Genomic DNA, 18,751 nt, shown 5'->3' with positions numbered 1-18,751 from the left:
ACGAGGGGCGATGGAGGATGACGAGGGGCGATGGAGGATGACGAGGGGCGATGGAGGATGACGAGGGGCGATGGAGGATGACGAGGGGCGATGGAGGATGACGAGGGGCGATGGAGGATGACGAGGGGCGATGGAGGATGACGAGGGGCGATGGAGGATGACGAGGGGCGATGGAGGATGACGAGGGGCGATGGAGGATGACGAGGGGCGATGGAGGATGACGAGGGGCGATGGAGGATGACGAGGGGCGATGGAGGATGACGAGGGGCGATGGAGGATGACGAGGGGCGATGGAGGATGACGAGGGGCGATGGAGGATGACGAGGGGCGATGGAGGATGACGAGGGGCGATGGAGGATGACGAGGGGCGATGGAGGATGACGAGGGGCGATGGAGGATGACGAGGGGCGATGGAGGATGACGAGGGGCGATGGAGGATGACGAGGGGCGATGGAGGATGACGAGGGGCGATGGAGGATGACGAGGGGCGATGGAGGATGACGAGGGGCGATGGAGGATGACGAGGGGCGATGGAGGATGACGAGGGGCGATGGAGGATGACGAGGGGCGATGGAGGATGACGAGGGGCGATGGAGGATGACGAGGGGCGATGGAGGATGACGAGGGGCGATGGAGGATGACGAGGGGCGATGGAGGATGACGAGGGGCGATGGAGGATGACGAGGGGCGATGGAGGATGACGAGGGGCGATGGAGGATGACGAGGGGCGATGGAGGATGACGAGGGGCGATGGAGGATGACGAGGGGCGATGGAGGATGACGAGGGGCGATGGAGGATGACGAGGGGCGATGGAGGATGACGAGGGGCGATGGAGGATGACGAGGGGCGATGGAGGATGACGAGGGGCGATGGAGGATGACGAGGGGCGATGGAGGATGACGAGGGGCGATGGAGGATGACGAGGGGCGATGGAGGATGACGAGGGGCGATGGAGGATGACGAGGGGCGATGGAGGATGACGAGGGGCGATGGAGGATGACGAGGGGCGATGGAGGATGACGAGGGGCGATGGAGGATGACGAGGGGCGATGGAGGATGACGAGGGGCGATGGAGGATGACGAGGGGCGATGGAGGATGACGAGGGGCGATGGAGGATGACGAGGGGCGATGGAGGATGACGAGGGGCGATGGAGGATGACGAGGGGCGATGGAGGATGACGAGGGGCGATGGAGGATGACGAGGGGCGATGGAGGATGACGAGGGGCGATGGAGGATGACGAGGGGCGATGGAGGATGACGAGGGGCGATGGAGGATGACGAGGGGCGATGGAGGATGACGAGGGGCGATGGAGGATGACGAGGGGCGATGGAGGATGACGAGGGGCGATGGAGGATGACGAGGGGCGATGGAGGAGAGCGAGGGGCGATGGAGGAGAGCGAGGGGCGATGGAGGAGAGCGAGGGGCGATGGAGGAGAGCGAGGGGCGATGGAGGAGAGCGAGGGGCGATGGAGGAGAGCGAGGGGCGATGGAGGAGAGCGAGGGGCGATGGAGGAGAGCGAGGGGCGATGGAGGAGAGCGAGGGGCGATGGAGGAGAGCGAGGGGCGATGGAGGAGAGCGAGGGGCGATGGAGGAGAGCGAGGGGCGATGGAGGAGAGCGAGGGGCGATGGAGGAGAGCGAGGGGCGATGGAGGAGAGCGAGGGGCGATGGAGGAGAGCGAGGGGCGATGGAGGAGATCGAGGGGCGATGGAGGAGATCGAGGGGCGATGGAGCAGATCGTAGCAGATGGTAAATAAACCCTGAAATAACCTTATCCAGTTATATTGTATTACAGCACGGAGGAGGAGGCATCGAGTTGTGAAAAATCAAGGAAGCGGAAGGTGTCACCAAGATATGCAAATTATCAAATTTTCAAGCACCTAGTGCCAATCTGTGGCATGTGGGAGGAGCTTCACAGGTATAAAAGACAGATCGAAAGCAAGTTTTTTTTCAGCCACATGAAAACCACAAAAATCGGATCAAGTCTTGTGGTCTGATTGTGCGATGCCTCCTGTTCAGCAACATGCTGCTTATCGGCACTTGTTGCAAACTGACAGACCGTGGTTTACCACTCCGGCACCTCGCTACACGTGTTTAGGCCGGGATGGCTGCACTGTTTGAGTGCGTTGTTCCCCCAACCACTGGGACTCACAATGTTGAATTACAGCAAGAGGGGAACCTCAGCCCAAACGGATCATCACGTTAGAAGAATCCATTCTGTACTGCATGTGAAGCTGGATGTGACATCCCAAGCCTCAGGCGGCAAACAGTGTTTACACAAACCATCAGAAGGCGCTTGCATAACCTTGAGAGCGATGGTTTGAGGTCAATGGAACTTCTCATTAGACATCTAGCTCCTAGCCCAAAGGCCCGCATGGTGCAGAGTGAGACGGCAACGGCGGCTAGAATGGAAGTTTGTCCTCCTCAGCGATGCGTCTCACTTTTGTCTCGGACGCAGCGATAGCCGGACATTAGGCCGGAAACCAGGTGGACCACGCCATGAAGAAGCCTTCACGAGGGAACCTCACACCAGACCTAATCCCAGGATTTGGTGCGTGTCGGCATAATGTATGGGAGCCGGACCCCTCTAGTCTTCATTCCAGGTTCACTAGCAGCTCAATGTTATGTTGACTTGGGTATGGAACCAGCGGTACGGCCATTTCTACAAAGTGTCGCAGAAGCCATTCTTTTCAGCATGACGTCAGTCGTCATCGTGCTCATGCAACTGTACACAGCCAACGTACTACTACGGCCCGCAGCGGCTCCAGACTTGTCTGACTGAACACATCTGGGATGCTAGATGCCAGCAAACGCAGAGGGCAGTGCCAGCGGCGCTCATTGACTTGCGTGTCCAACTGCATTCAGTGTGGCAATCCATTTCCAGGCAGCCAAGAAAAACCTCATTGATACGGTGCCAGGGCATGCATGGGCATGTACTTCTGCACTTGGCGCTCAAACGCGATTCTGAATAAATTGAGATATTTGGAATCCTTTGCCTCCATCTTTTCATCATCTGTATGGCCATGTTGAGGTCCTCAATCCTGCGGTCACCATAATTTCACAACTTTCCCTTCTTGGTGCTTCAATTTTAAGGGTGAAGAGCAGATATGAGGTGTTCCTTTAAAGGTATAGTTATATCTCACTACTGCTGACCTGTACAGAAATCCACTTTGCCTCTCTAGTTCCCGTGGGACCGCGGCTATGACTGAAGTAAGGACAGTGTACTGGAAGTGGTCCCCTGCTCCGATAGGGGCCAATCATCCAGGAAGTCATTACCATCATCTGCAGGCCATTCGGGTACCGATCCATGTTGAGAGTCCCTGGACCGACAACTCCAATGATGGCTCCATGCCTTGTAGGAGGAGGCCACTTCCTGTACGCTCTCCTTATAGCGGTCCCACAGCGACTCCGATGCGTCTTACACGCTACTCTTCAACATTGCAATTGAGCTTTACCCAATTACAGGAGACCCAACACAACTTGAGATCCGGGTCCATGCACCATACAATCCTGTAGCTCATCCATGCCTTACTATTAAAATACACAATTGTTATTTCTATGGCACCACAATTGAAGTTTAGGGCTGGATCGGTCTTTTCGACTACACCCTGTATAAAATCCTGCAGTTCTCACGCTGACCACTAGGCCTAGTAGTGAGACACTTCCTGTTCAGTAGATAAAACACCACAGGCAGATTAGACTGAGAAGCAACACCTCCTCTTTCATAATCCCACTTCACAGCTCTGTTGGGTCTGCCTTTATCCTAGAAGCTGAATGGGAAGTTGCAGAACCGGAACACGTCGGACCCAAACAGAACCCAACGGCCAGAATAGGTTCTATTTACAACTCATGGACAGAATAGCGCTACACACAGTGCTACTTCAGCTGTGATTTCCACGGACGAACAGAGTAGCTGATGTGAATAAAGGCCAATGGAGATCCACCACTCACAATAGGCGATGTCACAGCACACCTCCTGTCCCTCTCTGCACAGAGCATGCCCACAATACTCTCCCATAGAAGTCAATAGGAGATTGTCACAGCTCATCTCCACCTGTTCTCAAGTCACAAAGCATACCCAGAGAAGTCAACGGGTCCCCTCCTGTCCATTGTGTCTATGGCCTTATGAGTTCTGTTGTAAAGCATCCCTCTAAGTGCTGTTAAGTACATTTCAGGATTTGTAGTTTTGCGCAAATAAAGACAATAAAAGGACGTACAGAATATTTAATTTTAACAGGTCAACAACAATTAGCTTTAATACTGACAGATACAACAGCAGCTCCGACCAGCGAGGTCCGGGCAGGGTTTTGGTTTAAAGGAGTTGCCAAAAGCAAAAAGTTGAATGCGAGTGTGGCTGCTTCCGGATTTCCGTGATTGGGCGAGAATCTGAACAGGGAACGCGAGTTTGTTCACGTCTCACTTGTCGTTCAGTTTCTACATCCAGAAAACGAAACGCCGCATCGGCGGTGTGAACAGGCAGCTGCTCCGTTATGGCCGACTGCCTGTTCAGTGTAAATAGAGGCCACAGGCCGATCGATCCACCTCCATGCACTGGCGATGCTAGGACAACCTGTTGGGCGTCCGCCCGGTCGCCCCGTGTAAGAGGGTCCCCACGGCTCATCAGAGGGAGTTGTACACGGGATTATCGCCACATCTCATTTTTCCGCATAGATTACCCGTCGCGCTTTTATGGTGATTGTAGTACCTCTCCCCCGCGTGACGCGAGATCAGCTGTTGGGCAGCAGACCGGATCCTTTGTCCTGCACTTGCCGGCACGGCTTACGTAACATCAGCAGTGCCAACCATCGGGGCGGAAAGAGACAGAGTGCCATTGTTTGCTACGGAGCTACATGCGGGAAGAGGAGGTGGAGGGGGGCGCTGATCTGGCATGGAGCCCTAGTCACGAGTCACTAGTGCCAAAAGGTCAAGTAGGAAGCATTTTTTGCCTAAAGATGCCGTCGTGCCCGGCGCTGAGTATACAGAACTGACCTACATTTTTATTTTTGAACTCCAAGTGTGGCTCCCAGGGGCCCAGGCAGGATTTAGGTCAATCTAAAGGAAAATATGGGGTGTTTTTTGAGATCACAAAGAAGTTTACAAAAACAGGGGGAAAAAAAAAAAAACAGAACAGGAAAAAATATTTGAGATGGTCTCATCGGTCACATGACCGGTTGGAGGCGGTTACCAGTCTTTCCAAACTCCTTAAAGAGGTTGTGCAGGGAGCCTCATTACTTACCCAGGCCAACAGTATCGGAAACTTCCACTTGCAGCATGTGGTCACATGGGACAGACCCTCTCTGCCCATGAAGTCATCACAGAGGGCTGGCTGTAACTAAGCCGGCCCCCTTCTGTCACAGCCAATGCCGAGAGGGAAGGGGGCCGGCTTAGTTAGTTAAAGGACAGTCATCTCTGAACCCCATAAACTAAGTTGTGGGGCTCCAAGGTTAGGGGACGGGGAGTCCGGCAAGGCCTCTTTCATACTCCCCGGGCGCCCCGTTCCCACATGCGGGCAGCTTCACTCTTTCTGCGCGTGCATCTACCAGTCATCTCTATGTGAGATGTGCGCAGAAAGTCACGCTGCCGGCACTTGCTCGGCAAGAATGAAAGATGTCTCCCCAAACTCCCCGTTCTCTCACCTTTGATCCTCAACCCTTAGTTTATGGGGCTCAACGGCGATAACTATATTCCTTTAAGGTGAGCAGAACAGCCGCCACCTGCCATGACGAGTATAGAGCGGGTATATGCCACACGACCACATGTTGGAACGGGGCTAGTAGTGGAGGTTCTGACATAGTTGGTCCAGGTAAGTATTTAGGCTCCTTTAAAGAAGTATATCCAGGACTAGACACAAAAAAGGAAAACAGCATCACATCTGTCCTTAGGCCATCTCTGGTATTGCATCTCATCCGCATTCAAGCTTAGGAGGCGTTGACCCACTTCTAGCAGTTTTGTTGCAGGAAGCAGACAGCTCCGTCCATTGAGCAGTGGCCTGAGTTGGTACTGCAGGCCAAGTCTCACCAAGCCCTTTAAAGGAAACCTTTCATCACCTTTGAGTCCCATAATGTTATGGGGCTCTAAGATGAGGGAACAGGAGTCCGGATAGCGGCATTTCATACTCACCGGCACCCCGTCTCTCAGCTCTGTGCGCGCACATTCCCATCTATGGAAGAGCGAGCCCACAGCCTTCTGAATAGTTACCCTGTAAGCGCACGGAACGGGCACCCGATCAGTACGACACCGCTCCCTGGACTCATCTCTGAGCCCCACAACAGCTCTAGTTACCTTTAACTGCAATACCAAACCCATCCTACGGCTAGAAGAGGCGCTATAGTGCCCGTCATTTGCAAAACAGAAGAGGACTCAAGGACAACAATGGAAAACTGCAAAAACCACCAGATAAAAGCAGAAAAAATAAGTGAACCCGTCCGAATCAAACATTTGACCTGTTCCATATAAGCTCTATATCCCATCCGCTATGCTGGCGCTCTCCAACCTGCTGGGCAAATTAAGGTGTCTCATAGCTTCTGCTGTAAAACTACAAGTACCAGCTGGGAGTTGTAGTTCTACATCACACTGGAAAGGCCTGACCTTCTGGTACATGACCAGTCTACACACATTCCCTGCTGCGGAGGGCGGCCATTCTTCAGGTCTGGCGCGACGCGTTTCCTGGCTGGATTCGCTCGGCCGGCTCCCAATGTCAGCGAGTTGCACTTCACGTCACCTTCAGCTTATCAGCTGTTACTTTATAACCGGGCCTCCCTGCAGCGCTCTGGAGGTCACCCTGCTAATGAGATAACTACGCCTGGCAGAGGGAAAGCCACGTGAAGCGCCTCCGGTCAAGGGTGCATTAAATAGATGCAGTAAAGGCAAGAGGGGGGTGTGGGGGTGGAGGGGGGGGGGGGGCACTTAGTTTAGGATGCAAAACAGTGAAAGATCTAATTTTAAGGGGTTTGTAAAGACCTTTTTTGGGGGGCCGGGCATTTACACCAGACATTATCTCTATACTTAAAAGGGGATGTCCAGGGTTAAAAAAACATGGCTGCTTTCTCCCAACCACAGCGCCACCCTTGTCAGTTGGGCTGTGTGTGGTATTGCAGATCAGTTCCATTGAAGTGAATCAGAGCTCAGCTGCAATACCACATGCAACCCATAGACAAGGGTGGCGCTGTGACGGGAAGAAAGCACCCGTGTTTTTCTAACCCCAGACATCCCCTTTAACAATAAACAAAGGAATACTATGTGACAAACGGAAGACAGTGCAAGCAGCAGATCTGAAATGATACGACGCGGCGGCGGGAGTCTCGGTGACTGGATTAGATCTTTGCTCGGAAACCAAGCGACCGCGGATTAGACGCAGCTGAGGCGCGGTTTTCCATTTCTAAAAAAGGCACAATATGGCGGCCTCAGCGATGTCACAGGCCGTCATCCGTTGTGGCCGCTGGGGGAAATAGTTCCGTTTTAACCCTTTGACAACCTGAGCCTAAACTACAAAAAAATATATATATCTATTTTGGGTCGATCTTAGGAGAATTTGGAGTGTTGAAGGAGTCCGGGGAGGGTTCTGGTGTTGTGTTAGTTTATTTCGGGGGTCCGAGTAACACAGTCAATATTCCCGAGACCAAAAGTGTGTGGGACCCCCCCTCCCCCCGAATCCAAAAAGAAGTGTCCGGGAGGCTCCGGGAATCAGTCCTGCTTTATGTCTCCTTTGAGTTCCCTCTTCACCCGCGAGTACGGGCTGAGCGTGTCGTCCATGATGAAGTCGTACAGCACCCGCACCCAGGACGTGTACTGCGGCAGGGGGTCATAGTACTCCGCCGCGATCTTGCGCACCTGGAAAAACGAACATAAGAATGAAGCGACGATCTGGAGATCAAACAATCAAATCAATGAAACGTAATCAGCAACTAACCCCGAAAACCGCTGCAGCGCAAAACAGAATACAAAGTCTATACAAAGTTTATACAAAGTTTCCATAGACAACGGCTTCCACTCTCTGCGCACGCAAATACGTTCGTTTGAGGAAGCTTAATACAGTATTTCGCACCAAAAGGGGCTTTTTTTACGCAAATGAAATACGCCGCAGAAATATGCAAGCGTGAATGTACCCACTGAAATTACGCACGTAAATACGCTGGTGTGATGGAGCTCTAAACCGCATCGCACCACGTAGGCGGTCGCCGACCCGTCCGTCTCATTGTAGCAGCTTATACGCCATAAAGAGCATCTCATTAAGCAGATTGCAAGTCCGATGCCGCCGCCGTTCGGCCAACAACCCCAACAGTCCGACCTCTGCAGTTTCGCAACGCACAAATCTTGCCCGATTTTCTTGCCCGTGTTAAAGCGCCTTATAATCAGAGTTTAGGAGGGATTAGGGCCGATAAATGCCGCAAACTCGGGGATTTATCATCAGTACTGCGGTGGCCTCAGAAAACGAGTCCCGGGAACGGCCGTCTGCAAACCCTCTGCGGAATCGGCACCTCTATATTGTACGTTGGGAGACCAGCCGCTCCCGCGAGCCGGGGGTAAGAGAGCTTCCTCAGTCTCATCCGCGGTAGTACAGCCATATGGTCAGCGAGGAGTCGTGGGAACCGGATAGTATCCAGGTGGGCTTCGCAGCAACTCCATAGTATATATAATCGGGGGCTCGGACAAGTATATAGTTGGGTTAAGCGATGATAGAGCTGCCCGAGGAGAATATAGGTAGGGGAGGCGTCCCACAACACGATGACGGCCCGGTCAGGAGCTTCTAGAAATAATTGGTGCTGGTCCGGGATGCAATCCACGGCCCCAAGTGGCTGCATGCAGCTTTAACCTGAGTCACCAATAGGGGGCATGAGTACTAGAAGTGACCGCTAGATAAGACCCTGTACACAGAGGGGGTATGTATGAAGCCCCCTGACAGCAGAGCATGAAGCGGACTGATGTGACTAGTCCGGGGTCTGCAGCTGCTATGACTACTGGGGGACTTCTAGGGTAAGAGTGTTCTGGCAACAGGAGAAATGGAAGGAAATACACTCTTGTTGGGGGTGGGCAACTAAAGGGACCCCTCCTCTTACTAGTGGAGCATGCACAGGACCTTTATACAGCCCAATGACGGGCCAACAAAGTTTGTAGAAACATTCGTTTGTCCATTCATCAGTATGAATGAACCTGATCAGTTGACGAATGAGCGAATGCTCGTCCATCAGCCGATCGCATCTTTGTGCAGCCAAAGAAAAGAATAAATCAATCCTTCTCGGCGCCGATCTACAATGTGAGCAGATCAGGAGCGCCATTGGTCATCCTGCATGCATTCGGCTTGTGTGAAGTCCAGGTTAACTATCACCAATCTGCACGGCTCCACAGCTGAGACCAAGTGTGTGATAGTCCTATAAGGTCTGGACATCCCGCAGGGGGGTTTCTACTACTTTTATACGCGCATCACCCACAGGGCGTAGATCTATGGGTAACTTTTGGGAGCGGCTTGGCAGCGATCTGGGTAATGCTGAGTGCCAGGACCCAAGTGGGTGAAGCGAGACTGGATCGGCTTTGCTGACTTCTCCCACCTCCGTATGAGAGGTGACATAAATGTGCTGCCGTGAAGAGTAACCGCGTGGGAGCGGCGAACCCCCCTTGTCCGAGGACTGAGCCCATCTGATAAGGGGGCATTACAGGCTCATCTAACACGTATCAGCGGGACGAGGCGGCGGTATCTCCAGCTGTGTAGTGTGGCCACCGCAGACAACTCCACGCACAGCTGGACGCCCCGTCACACACGCAGCACATGGGTGTGACACCATCTTGGATGAGCGCCAAAGATGTCATCACACAAGTCTGTAAACTGCAGCGATGAAGATAAGCGACAGGCGGCGAAGCTGCCAACAAGTCCGGGGCAGAGAGCAGCGTTCCCACCCGATGCAGGTCATTATGAATATATACGGCCGACCGCATTAACCGCGTGGCTCAGCTGCCCCGATGGGTTACTTCATTATATGGTGGCAAGACACGTACAGAGAATGAGCTGCTTACCAGAGGAAGGTTCCTGCCTGGAACGCTTGGGAAGTCGTGATGCTCGTTGTGGTAGCCGACGTTGAAGGTCAAGTAGTTTAACGGTCCGTAGTAGGAATAGGTCTCGTGTCCCTTTAAGAACATGTAATGCTCGGCGATAAAGTGCCCCGATATAGGATGAAGTCCAAGACCCAGGATAGATCCAACCAGCATGTAAACCACCGACTTCACCCCCAAGAAATAGTAAACCAAAGCGTCGAAGGAAAACTGCACAACCAGGTTGATCATTTCCAGCCGGGAGACGGGTTTGGGGTTGATACAAACGGGCCGAATGGTGTAGAAGAGCGGCTGAAGGATGATCCATATGAGCTTCCTCAGAGGAGTGCAGAAAAACCAGCCCTCGAAATCGGTGGGGATGTCCACGTCGATTCCATCTCCACCCAAGTAACGATGGTGGTCCATGTGGTACCTTTTGAAGGAGATGGAGTAAGGTAGACCGAGGGGCAAGTTGGCAAACATCCCATAAGCACGGTTCCACAAGGCCTTACTGTTTCCAAACGCGCAATTGTGAGAAATCTCGTGAATGGCCAGAGTCATCGAATGGCTGATGCAGCTTCCAAAGACGTAGGTCCAGAACATGAGCCACTTCCACTCCAGGTCCTTCACCAGGTAAAAGGCCAGAAATTGGGTGAAAACCATCATCATTACGATCCATATGAGGTTAGAATCGGGGGTCATGAGCCTCTTGATTTCAGGATACTTGGCTATGGGAGAAAGAGAGGTGCATTAGAAGAGAGCAAGTTCATATTTGGACCAGGTAGACCAAGACTGAACCAGTCAACTGATCTGGACCATAATCATGTCTTGTGGTCAAGTCTACCAAGTCCCGGTCCCCCCCCCCCCCCCACATCACTACAAGGCTACCAAATCCCGGTCCCCCTCCCCCCCACATCACTACAAGTCTACCAAGTTCCCCCTCCTCCTCACATCACTACAAGTCTACCATGTCCCCCCCCCCACCTCAATACAAGTCTACCATGTCCCCCCCCCACCTCAATACAAGTCTACCAGGTCCCCCCCCCACCTCAATACAAGTCTACCAGGTCTCCCCCCCCCCCCACCTCAATACAAGTCTACCAGGTCTCCCCCCCCCCACCTCAATACAAGTCTACCAGGTCTCCCCCCCCCCCACCTCAATACAAGTCTACCAGGTCTCCCCCCCCCCACCTCAATACAAGTCTACCAGGTCTCCCCCCCCCCACCTCAATACAAGTCTACCAGGTCTCCCCCCCCCCCCCACCTCAATACAAGTCTACCAGGTCTCCCCCCCCCCCCCACCTCAATACAAGTCTACCAGGTCTCCCCCCCCCCCCCCACCTCAATACAAGTCTACCAGGTCTCCCCCCCCCCACCTCAATACAAGTCTACCAGGTCTCCCCCCCCCCCACCTCAATACAAGTCTACCAGGTCTCCCCCCCCCCCACCTCAATACAAGTCTACCAGGTCTCCCCCCCCCCCACCTCAATACAAGTCTACCAGGTCTCCCCCCCCCCCCCACCTCAATACAAGTCTACCAGGTCTCCCCCCCCCCCCACCTCAATACAAGTCTACCAGGTCTCCCCCCCCCCACCTCAATACAAGTCTACCAGGTCTCCCCCCCCCCCACCTCAATACAAGTCTACCAGGTCTCCCCCCCCCCCCACCTCAATACAAGTCTACCAGGTCTCCCCCCCCCCCCACCTCAATACAAGTCTACCAGGTCTCCCCCCCCCCCACCTCAATACAAGTCTACCAGGTCTCCCCCCCCCCCCACCTCAATACAAGTCTACCAGGTCTCCCCCCCCCCCCACCTCAATACAAGTCTACCAGGTCTCCCCCCCCCCCCACCTCAATACAAGTCTACCAGGTCTCCCCCCCCCACCTCAATACAAGTCTACCAGGTCTCCCCCCCCCCACCTCAATACAAGTCTACCAGGTCTCCCCCCCCCCCCTCAATACAAGTCTACCAGGTCTCCCCCCCCCCCCTCAATACAAGTCTACCAGGTCTCCCCCCCCCCCCCTCATTACAAGTCTACCAGGTCTCCCCCCCCCCTCATTACAAGTCTACCAGGTCTCCCCCCCCCCTCATTACAAGTCTACCAGGTCTCCCCCCCCCCTCATTACAAGTCTACCAGGTCTCCCCCCCCCCTCATTACAAGTCTACCAGGTCTCCCCCCCCCCTCATTACAAGTCTACCAGGTCTCCCCCCCCCCTCATTACAAGTCTACCAGGTCTCCCCCCCCCCTCATTACAAGTCTACCAGGTCTCCCCCCCCCCTCATTACAAGTCTACCAGGTCTCCCCCCCCCCTCATTACAAGTCTACCAGGTCTCCCCCCCCCTCATTACAAGTCTACCAGGTCTCCCCCCCCCCCTCATTACAAGTCTACCAGGTCTCCCCCCCCCCTCATTACAAGTCTACCAGGTCTCCCCCCCCCCTCATTACAAGTCTACCAGGTCTCCCCCCCCCCCTCATTACAAGTCTACCAGGTCTCCCCCCCCCCCTCATTACAAGTCTACCAGGTCTCCCCCCCCCCTCATTACAAGTCTACCAGGTCTCCCCCCCCCCCTCATTACAAGTCTACCAGGTCTCCCCCCCCCCTCATTACAAGTCTACCAGGTCTCCCCCCCCCCCCTCATTACAAGTCTACCAGGTCTCCCCCCCCCCTCATTACAAGTCTACCAGGTCTCCCCCCCCCCTCATTACAAGTCTACCAGGTCTCCCCCCCCCCTCATTACAAGTCTACCAGGTCTCCCCCCCCCCTCATTACAAGTCTACCAGGTCTCCCCCCCCCTCATTACAAGTCTACCAGGTCTCCCCCCCCCCACCCCCACCTCACCTCACCTCACCTCATTACAAGTCTACCAGGTCTCCCCCCCCCACCACCTCACCTCATTACAAGTCTACCAGGTCTCCCCCCCCACCTCACCTCATTACAAGTCTACCAGGTCCCGGTCACCCTCACATCACTACAAGTCTACCAGGTCCCCCCCTCTCCCCCCCATTACAAGTCCACTTTCGATCACTATTCCACAATTCTGGTCCTCAAATGCGCCCAACGTGAGTTGAGGTTCCTTCATGAAGGGCACAACTGTGGTAATTACCAACGAAGTGCAGTATTAAAGGACCTCTGGTTTTAGAAGCCGAGCCCCAAAAGGGCTCCCCTTGAGCGAGATGGGAAAAGTGCCATTAATAAGCATTATGATCCAAGACCCATCCCTCCCAACCCTGAATGAGGCCAACACAACCGTAATCTCCAACTGCTGCAAAACTACAACTCCCAGCATGCCCCACAGCCACATGTTGAGATCACTCTGGACAAGGTGATAACGAGTGTGTTTCAGTTCCACTAGAGGATATAAAACACGGGAACGCAGCCATGTCAGCCTTATCTCTGCCGAGCGGAGACACGTACCGCACGCTTCTAGAATGGGCTCTAAAGAGACGACTGCGGCAGCACAGAGGATGGCTGAGCTCGGCGCCATGCTGCCACGCCCGCACTTGGTTATCAGATCATCAAAGCTCGACTACTTGCAGAAATTGCTTTTCCATAAAATTAAAGAAAGCCGGTCGGTCACCCCAGTTTTGGCCTAGTAGCCCAATGTACTTTTACAATGTGTGACGTCCCGAGGAGAACGGCGTCCCCTTCATCTTCTTCCAGTCTGGCTCCCAGATTGAGATAATGCCCCATGAGATTCTTGCGCACCGTATGCAAATTAGTGGTGGTCTGTCCGAATCTACCTCGCATCCACACCCCGAAAAGAGTCTCCCCCACGTGCGGGCGCACAAACACCCCAAGATCTGTAATATGGGCCAAAACAGGAGATGCTGCAATTTTTTAAAGCACCCAAAAAGCATGTCTGAACCCCCCAACACAAATCCAGCGGGGTCTATGCAGTTTGTAGTCATGCGTAAAAAATAGGCGCCAAACAGTCCGAAAATACCCCGTATGAATAAACTAATGCGCACTGTGGATTAACCGCGAGTCGGATGCCTGCCGCACCCAACGGCGAACCAACCGCAGCGGGTGCAAGAAGTCGGCCCCTCTGTCTACTTCTCAGTACAATCACCACTGTCGGGGACGCCAAACATGATGGCGACTGTTTTCCAACAACGGCCTGTTCAAGGTCACTTACCATGACCGGGTTGGGAATTATAAAGTTTACCACCGCTCTGGTACGCGGACACTCACTACCGAGTCACGAACGCTAGCTTAGTTTTGCTGGACGCAATCTACGCCTCCCCGAGACAAGACTGGCAAGAGTCGCTATTCTATGGAAACCAAAAATGGGACACCTTGGAGAGGAAGACGAAAGATCCCCTGGCGACATTCATAGAGGACTTGTACACCGTCAACCTTGGGATGACGCCAACACTACTGCCCTGATCACCCGTGAGGTTATTCACCTGATGCGTCGAAAGTCATGGGAGGACTGAAGTCTAAGTAAGCCTAAGAGCCGGTTGCAGCAAAGTTTTGATCCAAGATCCAGTAAGACACGTTACACCGACACCGTTGAGCCCGCGATCTTGGTTCAATTTCACCCTCCAATTTTGCCAGATCAAACTTCGTTTAGCAGCCGAAATCCAAGATGGCGGACTCAGCTGGTAAGCTTTTCCTGGGTGGTGAAAGGACACCGGCTGCCGCTGGTAGTAGCCAAGTTCTTACATTCAGCCTTTGATCACGGATCAAGTGAACTTTGTTTTGCAAATCCTAAATCAAACACTGTGGGCACAAGACTTTCCTTAAATCAAGTTCAGCAGCTGATCGCAGCTGACCTGCAAAGTTGCAGCAACCAGCCCAAACTCATGCACACTGCTTGGTTCTGATTGGCCAGTGCTGATCACATGCATTGGGGGATTAGGGAGTCTGAAGACCGCGTAAGCAAAGTTGGACAACTGAAAACAGGACCCAAACCAGCAGTTCAGAGATCCATCGGCACAGAAGACCACGAGCAGGTAATAGGTATTAGTGTACCTTGACGCCACCAGAAAGCTAGGGGTTTGACAGGAGGTACAGTCCTGTCCCACCCCCAGCTCCCGATTCGCTGCATTCGTCAAGGAACTTTAAGGTCCTTTAGTAGTCTGTGCTCCCTTGGCAGCGGCTGTGTGCCTCCAGGACCTTCAAGAACCACGAGGAATGCAGCCAATCAATAACTGGGGGTGTGACAGGGGTGTTGCCCTGTCAAACCCCTAGCTTCCTGGTGGCATCAAGGTACACCAATACCCAGGTAATATAACTGCCCCCTTCAATTCCGGGAGGGGGGCTGCACCAGACACACCCAAGACCATGGCCATGTTCACAAAGCAGATTGTGTCATGGATTCTGCATCAAAACTATTGCATGAACCATTAATTTGAAAAGGAACATGGGCTGGGCTACAGATTTTAAAGGGAAGGATAAAGAGGTTGTGAAGCATTTTTAAGTGTTGGGACAACCCCTTTAAGACTACATTGCGGAAGAGAAACCAGTGACTTCCCACTTCTTGATGAGGCTCTACGTTAGGTTTCCTGTATGTAGATCAGTCCCATGTGGAGCGGCAGCGGAGATCCGCACCGGCTGCTGCCGTGGTTTTCCACTGAAATCCATGCCGCATTATATCATACGCAGGGTCTTAGTACATACGATGGGGGGGGGGGGGGGTTGTTTGTCTTATCGGGGGTCTGATCTGGTATAAGGAGCAGATTTGGTTTCCGACTTGATGCAAACAGTTCTACGAAGTTTGTGAAATGTTAACAAAACGCCGACTGTTTGCGCTGCCTGTGTACCTTCGTGTGCCAAGTGAAGAGCCTGTAACCCGACACGATTAGCGGGAGCGCCTGGTGTGTACTGTTTAAAGGGCCCTGAAGAGCGACGCTTCAGAACCGACCGTACAAGTCATAAGGAATGTCAAGTATTCTAAAGAGGACCGAGGCGCAAAAACGTAAGCAACGCCGCGAATGAGGAAGAGGAGCGCGATGACCCCGACAGGAAGGAAGACGACCACGGGGCCGACTGTGCAGGATGACCTGAGGACGCCGTCCCACACACTACAGAGCCAGGAATACAAGAACCCTCCTGCGGAGTGGAGTACAATCTATTGTTCTTTGTTATCAGCTGCTCTGCTTCCTTTGTACTTTTTAAAGGGGCTGTCCAGTATTAGAAATACACAGCGCCACACCTGTCAACAGGTCATATGCGATACTGCGGCTCAGACCCATTGATCGAGCTGTAAGACTAGACTCAACCAAAACACAACATGGTTTTTGGGAGACAGCCGCCATGTTTTTATTATCTTGGACATATGTAACATTTCAGTTTCTGCCACTTATAGATGATGGAGCCCACGGGGGCCACAAGGGGCCCAGCTTCACTGACGGCCCGACCAAACAGATTCAGTATATACTCTGCTGGGGCTTGTTAGGGGGTATAATTTGGACTATCACTATATGCTGATCCGTTACTGGGACCCCCAACCCTCAGCTGTAATCTGTGAGGGAACCTGGATGCAAGTGTTCTGTTTCCCTGCAGCACCCCCGCAGGTGAAATGAAGCATTACACAGTTCCCATTGAAATCAATGGTTTGTGTAGGAAAATGGATGGATGATCGTTCTTCACAGCCGCTCTAGCTAATAGATGAAGATCCTTAGTGGGCCATCCCCTTTAATAAGCCAGAACGGGGTTTCAAACGAGCGTACCCCTTTAAGAAAAGACTAATATTATCATTTTTGGTTAATAAAGCCTTCAAAGACGGACGTATTTCCCAGAAGTAGTCGCTCAGGGTCCTAGTTATAAAGCAGGATTACTCAGCGAGTCTCCTCGCGCCCCGACAAGAATGTAGCCGCGGCCGCAGTATTGTGTGGAGACTTGCTGTGTCACGCGGCTCCGGCGAGGTTTGTGCCGCTGCCAGGACGTCAATCGTCTGCACCGCCAGATACTGTTCCCTCGGGCAAAAAATTTCAAGCCGGCGTCTCCTGAGAGGCAACAGCGCAGCACGGAAGAACTCATCGACATCAAGGAAAGCGAGACCGCAGAGCTGACACTCCGTCCGTGGGCGTGAACCGCTTCTAAGAACGCTACGCGACTCGCCGTAATCCTCCATTCGTTCTCTAATCTGACCTGCTATCGCACAAAAGCAGAAAGGGCGGCGCTGGGCGGGCGTACGAAGATCCAGAACCGGCTCACAATCAGATGGAACGTCTCGCACGCGGTCAGCGCCAAAACTATCATCCTTCAGGGAGGTTCTCAGACCTCAGGGGGAGAAAAAGAAAGCTGTATACGTTGCGTTCCGCTGAGGAGGCGGAGCCTGACAGGGATTCCCTCTGGTGATTTTTAAAGGGGTTTTTTCACCAAAGCTACTGACCCCCTATTCGCGGTATGGGGGGCATCCGTATCTAATCAGTCCATTCATTTCGACGAGAGGCGGCCAGGGGCAAGCGCTCAACAGTCTCCGGCCATCCCGTAACGAGAAGCGGCGGCGCACGTGCGACCCCCACCTCACTCAGAATCCCTGCGATCAGTGGGGGTTCCATAAGTCAGACCCCCATCCCGGAACTCCTGTACTGCGCCATTTCCAGAACGTCCATTCACTTTAATGAAAGTTATATAAACAGACGCCGCGCCCGGCGAGGTGATCAGGAAACAAGCGGCGGGGTTCTCATCTCAGCCGGGAAGCGCCGACGTGGGAAACCCCTTTAATTAAAGGGGTCCACGAACTCCGAAGAAGGAAGAGGGGAGCGCTACTACACTGCCATGTGGTTTTCTTGTTGCCATAGTGACCAGAATGGGTCCCGATTAGGGGGATTCCGAGAGCGGGGGCATCCAGAGTCAGCGCCATTGTTCTCAGCAGCCCCTCCATATTTACGCAAGTGCAATACGTTACACGATAAAGTCATATCAGTCGCGGTTTAACCGTATCACACGCGCAGCACTTCACAAATCACCCGTTATTCCCCCCCCCCCCAATGGGAACAAAACCGCCCGGACCGACGCCATTATAGTTAGTGGATCGGTCCATTCCCCTACACACAAGACGGAACAGAAAAACGGAAGCCGAGCGACAGCGAACGCAGTTTTAACGTTACGGTTTCCCCCCTCCAGATAAGCTACAGCTCCTCGCTGGCGGGGAGGAAAGAGAATTGGAGTTTTGCACAGTTTTCGGCTCACAGGGGGCGCTGGAACCATTCAAACACTGGCGCTCCACAGCAGCCAATCAGAGCGCAGTTTATAGGTCTCTGAGCTCCTGCATAATACAAGCAGCTATCTGATTGGTTGCTATGGGAAACCGCCCCCCCTCCTCCACATCCCTCCATACTGAGTCATTGAGAAGCCGATGAAAGTAACGGAAGCGCCGCAGGGCGGGATGCAGAGGCGGACAGCGCCGGGACCGGCAGCGCACTCACCCAGGATCTCCTTGCGGCGGTCGGCATGCGGCTGGTCGGTGTACACCCACTCGAAGTCCTCCCGAGCCACCGTGTTCCCCATAGCGAGCTGTACTGAGCGCCGGACGCTGCTCACCGCCGAGCACACCACAGGCCGACACGCCCACACTGACAGCAGGACGTTGACTGCGCCCCGCCTAGCACGCGTGACGCGTTATGGAAAGAGGGAGGGGTCACGTAAGCCACGCCCATAGAGTGCCGGAGTCGTAGCTTCCCAATGAAGGGGGAGGTTGTACCAAAAATATAAAGAGGGGGCGCTGAAGATTATGGGGCGCACCACTTTCTGTAAGCATGGGGGTAAAACA

The 18,751-nt window shown here is 53.6% G+C and overlaps 1 protein-coding gene across 2 annotated transcripts; it reads right to left on the bottom strand.

Annotated features, from left to right (window-relative positions):
- Positions 1–4,213: 4,213 nt before the first annotated feature.
- On the bottom strand, positions 4,214–18,575 carry DEGS1 (delta 4-desaturase, sphingolipid 1). 2 transcript variants are annotated; one of them, XR_010791141.1, is made up of 4 exons: positions 18,408–18,575; positions 10,012–10,754; positions 6,996–7,833; positions 4,214–6,963 (listed from the first exon to the last, which is right to left on the bottom strand). XR_010791141.1 is itself a non-coding variant. In XM_066595156.1 (3 exons), the coding sequence occupies exons 1-3, from the start codon at positions 18,487–18,489 to the stop codon at positions 7,687–7,689; spliced, it is 972 nt and encodes a 323-aa protein (XP_066451253.1). In that variant the 5' UTR covers positions 18,490–18,575; the 3' UTR covers positions 4,214–7,686. The 2 variants fall into 2 exon arrangements, 1 of the variants encoding a protein (XP_066451253.1); XM_066595156.1 differs by having other exon boundaries at positions 4,214–7,833.
- Between the last annotated feature and the right edge of the window lie 176 nt (positions 18,576–18,751).

The sequence above is a fragment of the Eleutherodactylus coqui genome, chromosome 3 (assembly GCF_035609145.1).
Source record: "Eleutherodactylus coqui strain aEleCoq1 chromosome 3, aEleCoq1.hap1, whole genome shotgun sequence".
Classification (NCBI taxonomy): domain Eukaryota; kingdom Metazoa; phylum Chordata; class Amphibia; order Anura; family Eleutherodactylidae; genus Eleutherodactylus; species Eleutherodactylus coqui.
This window is presented reverse-complemented; position numbering and strand designations above follow the sequence as displayed.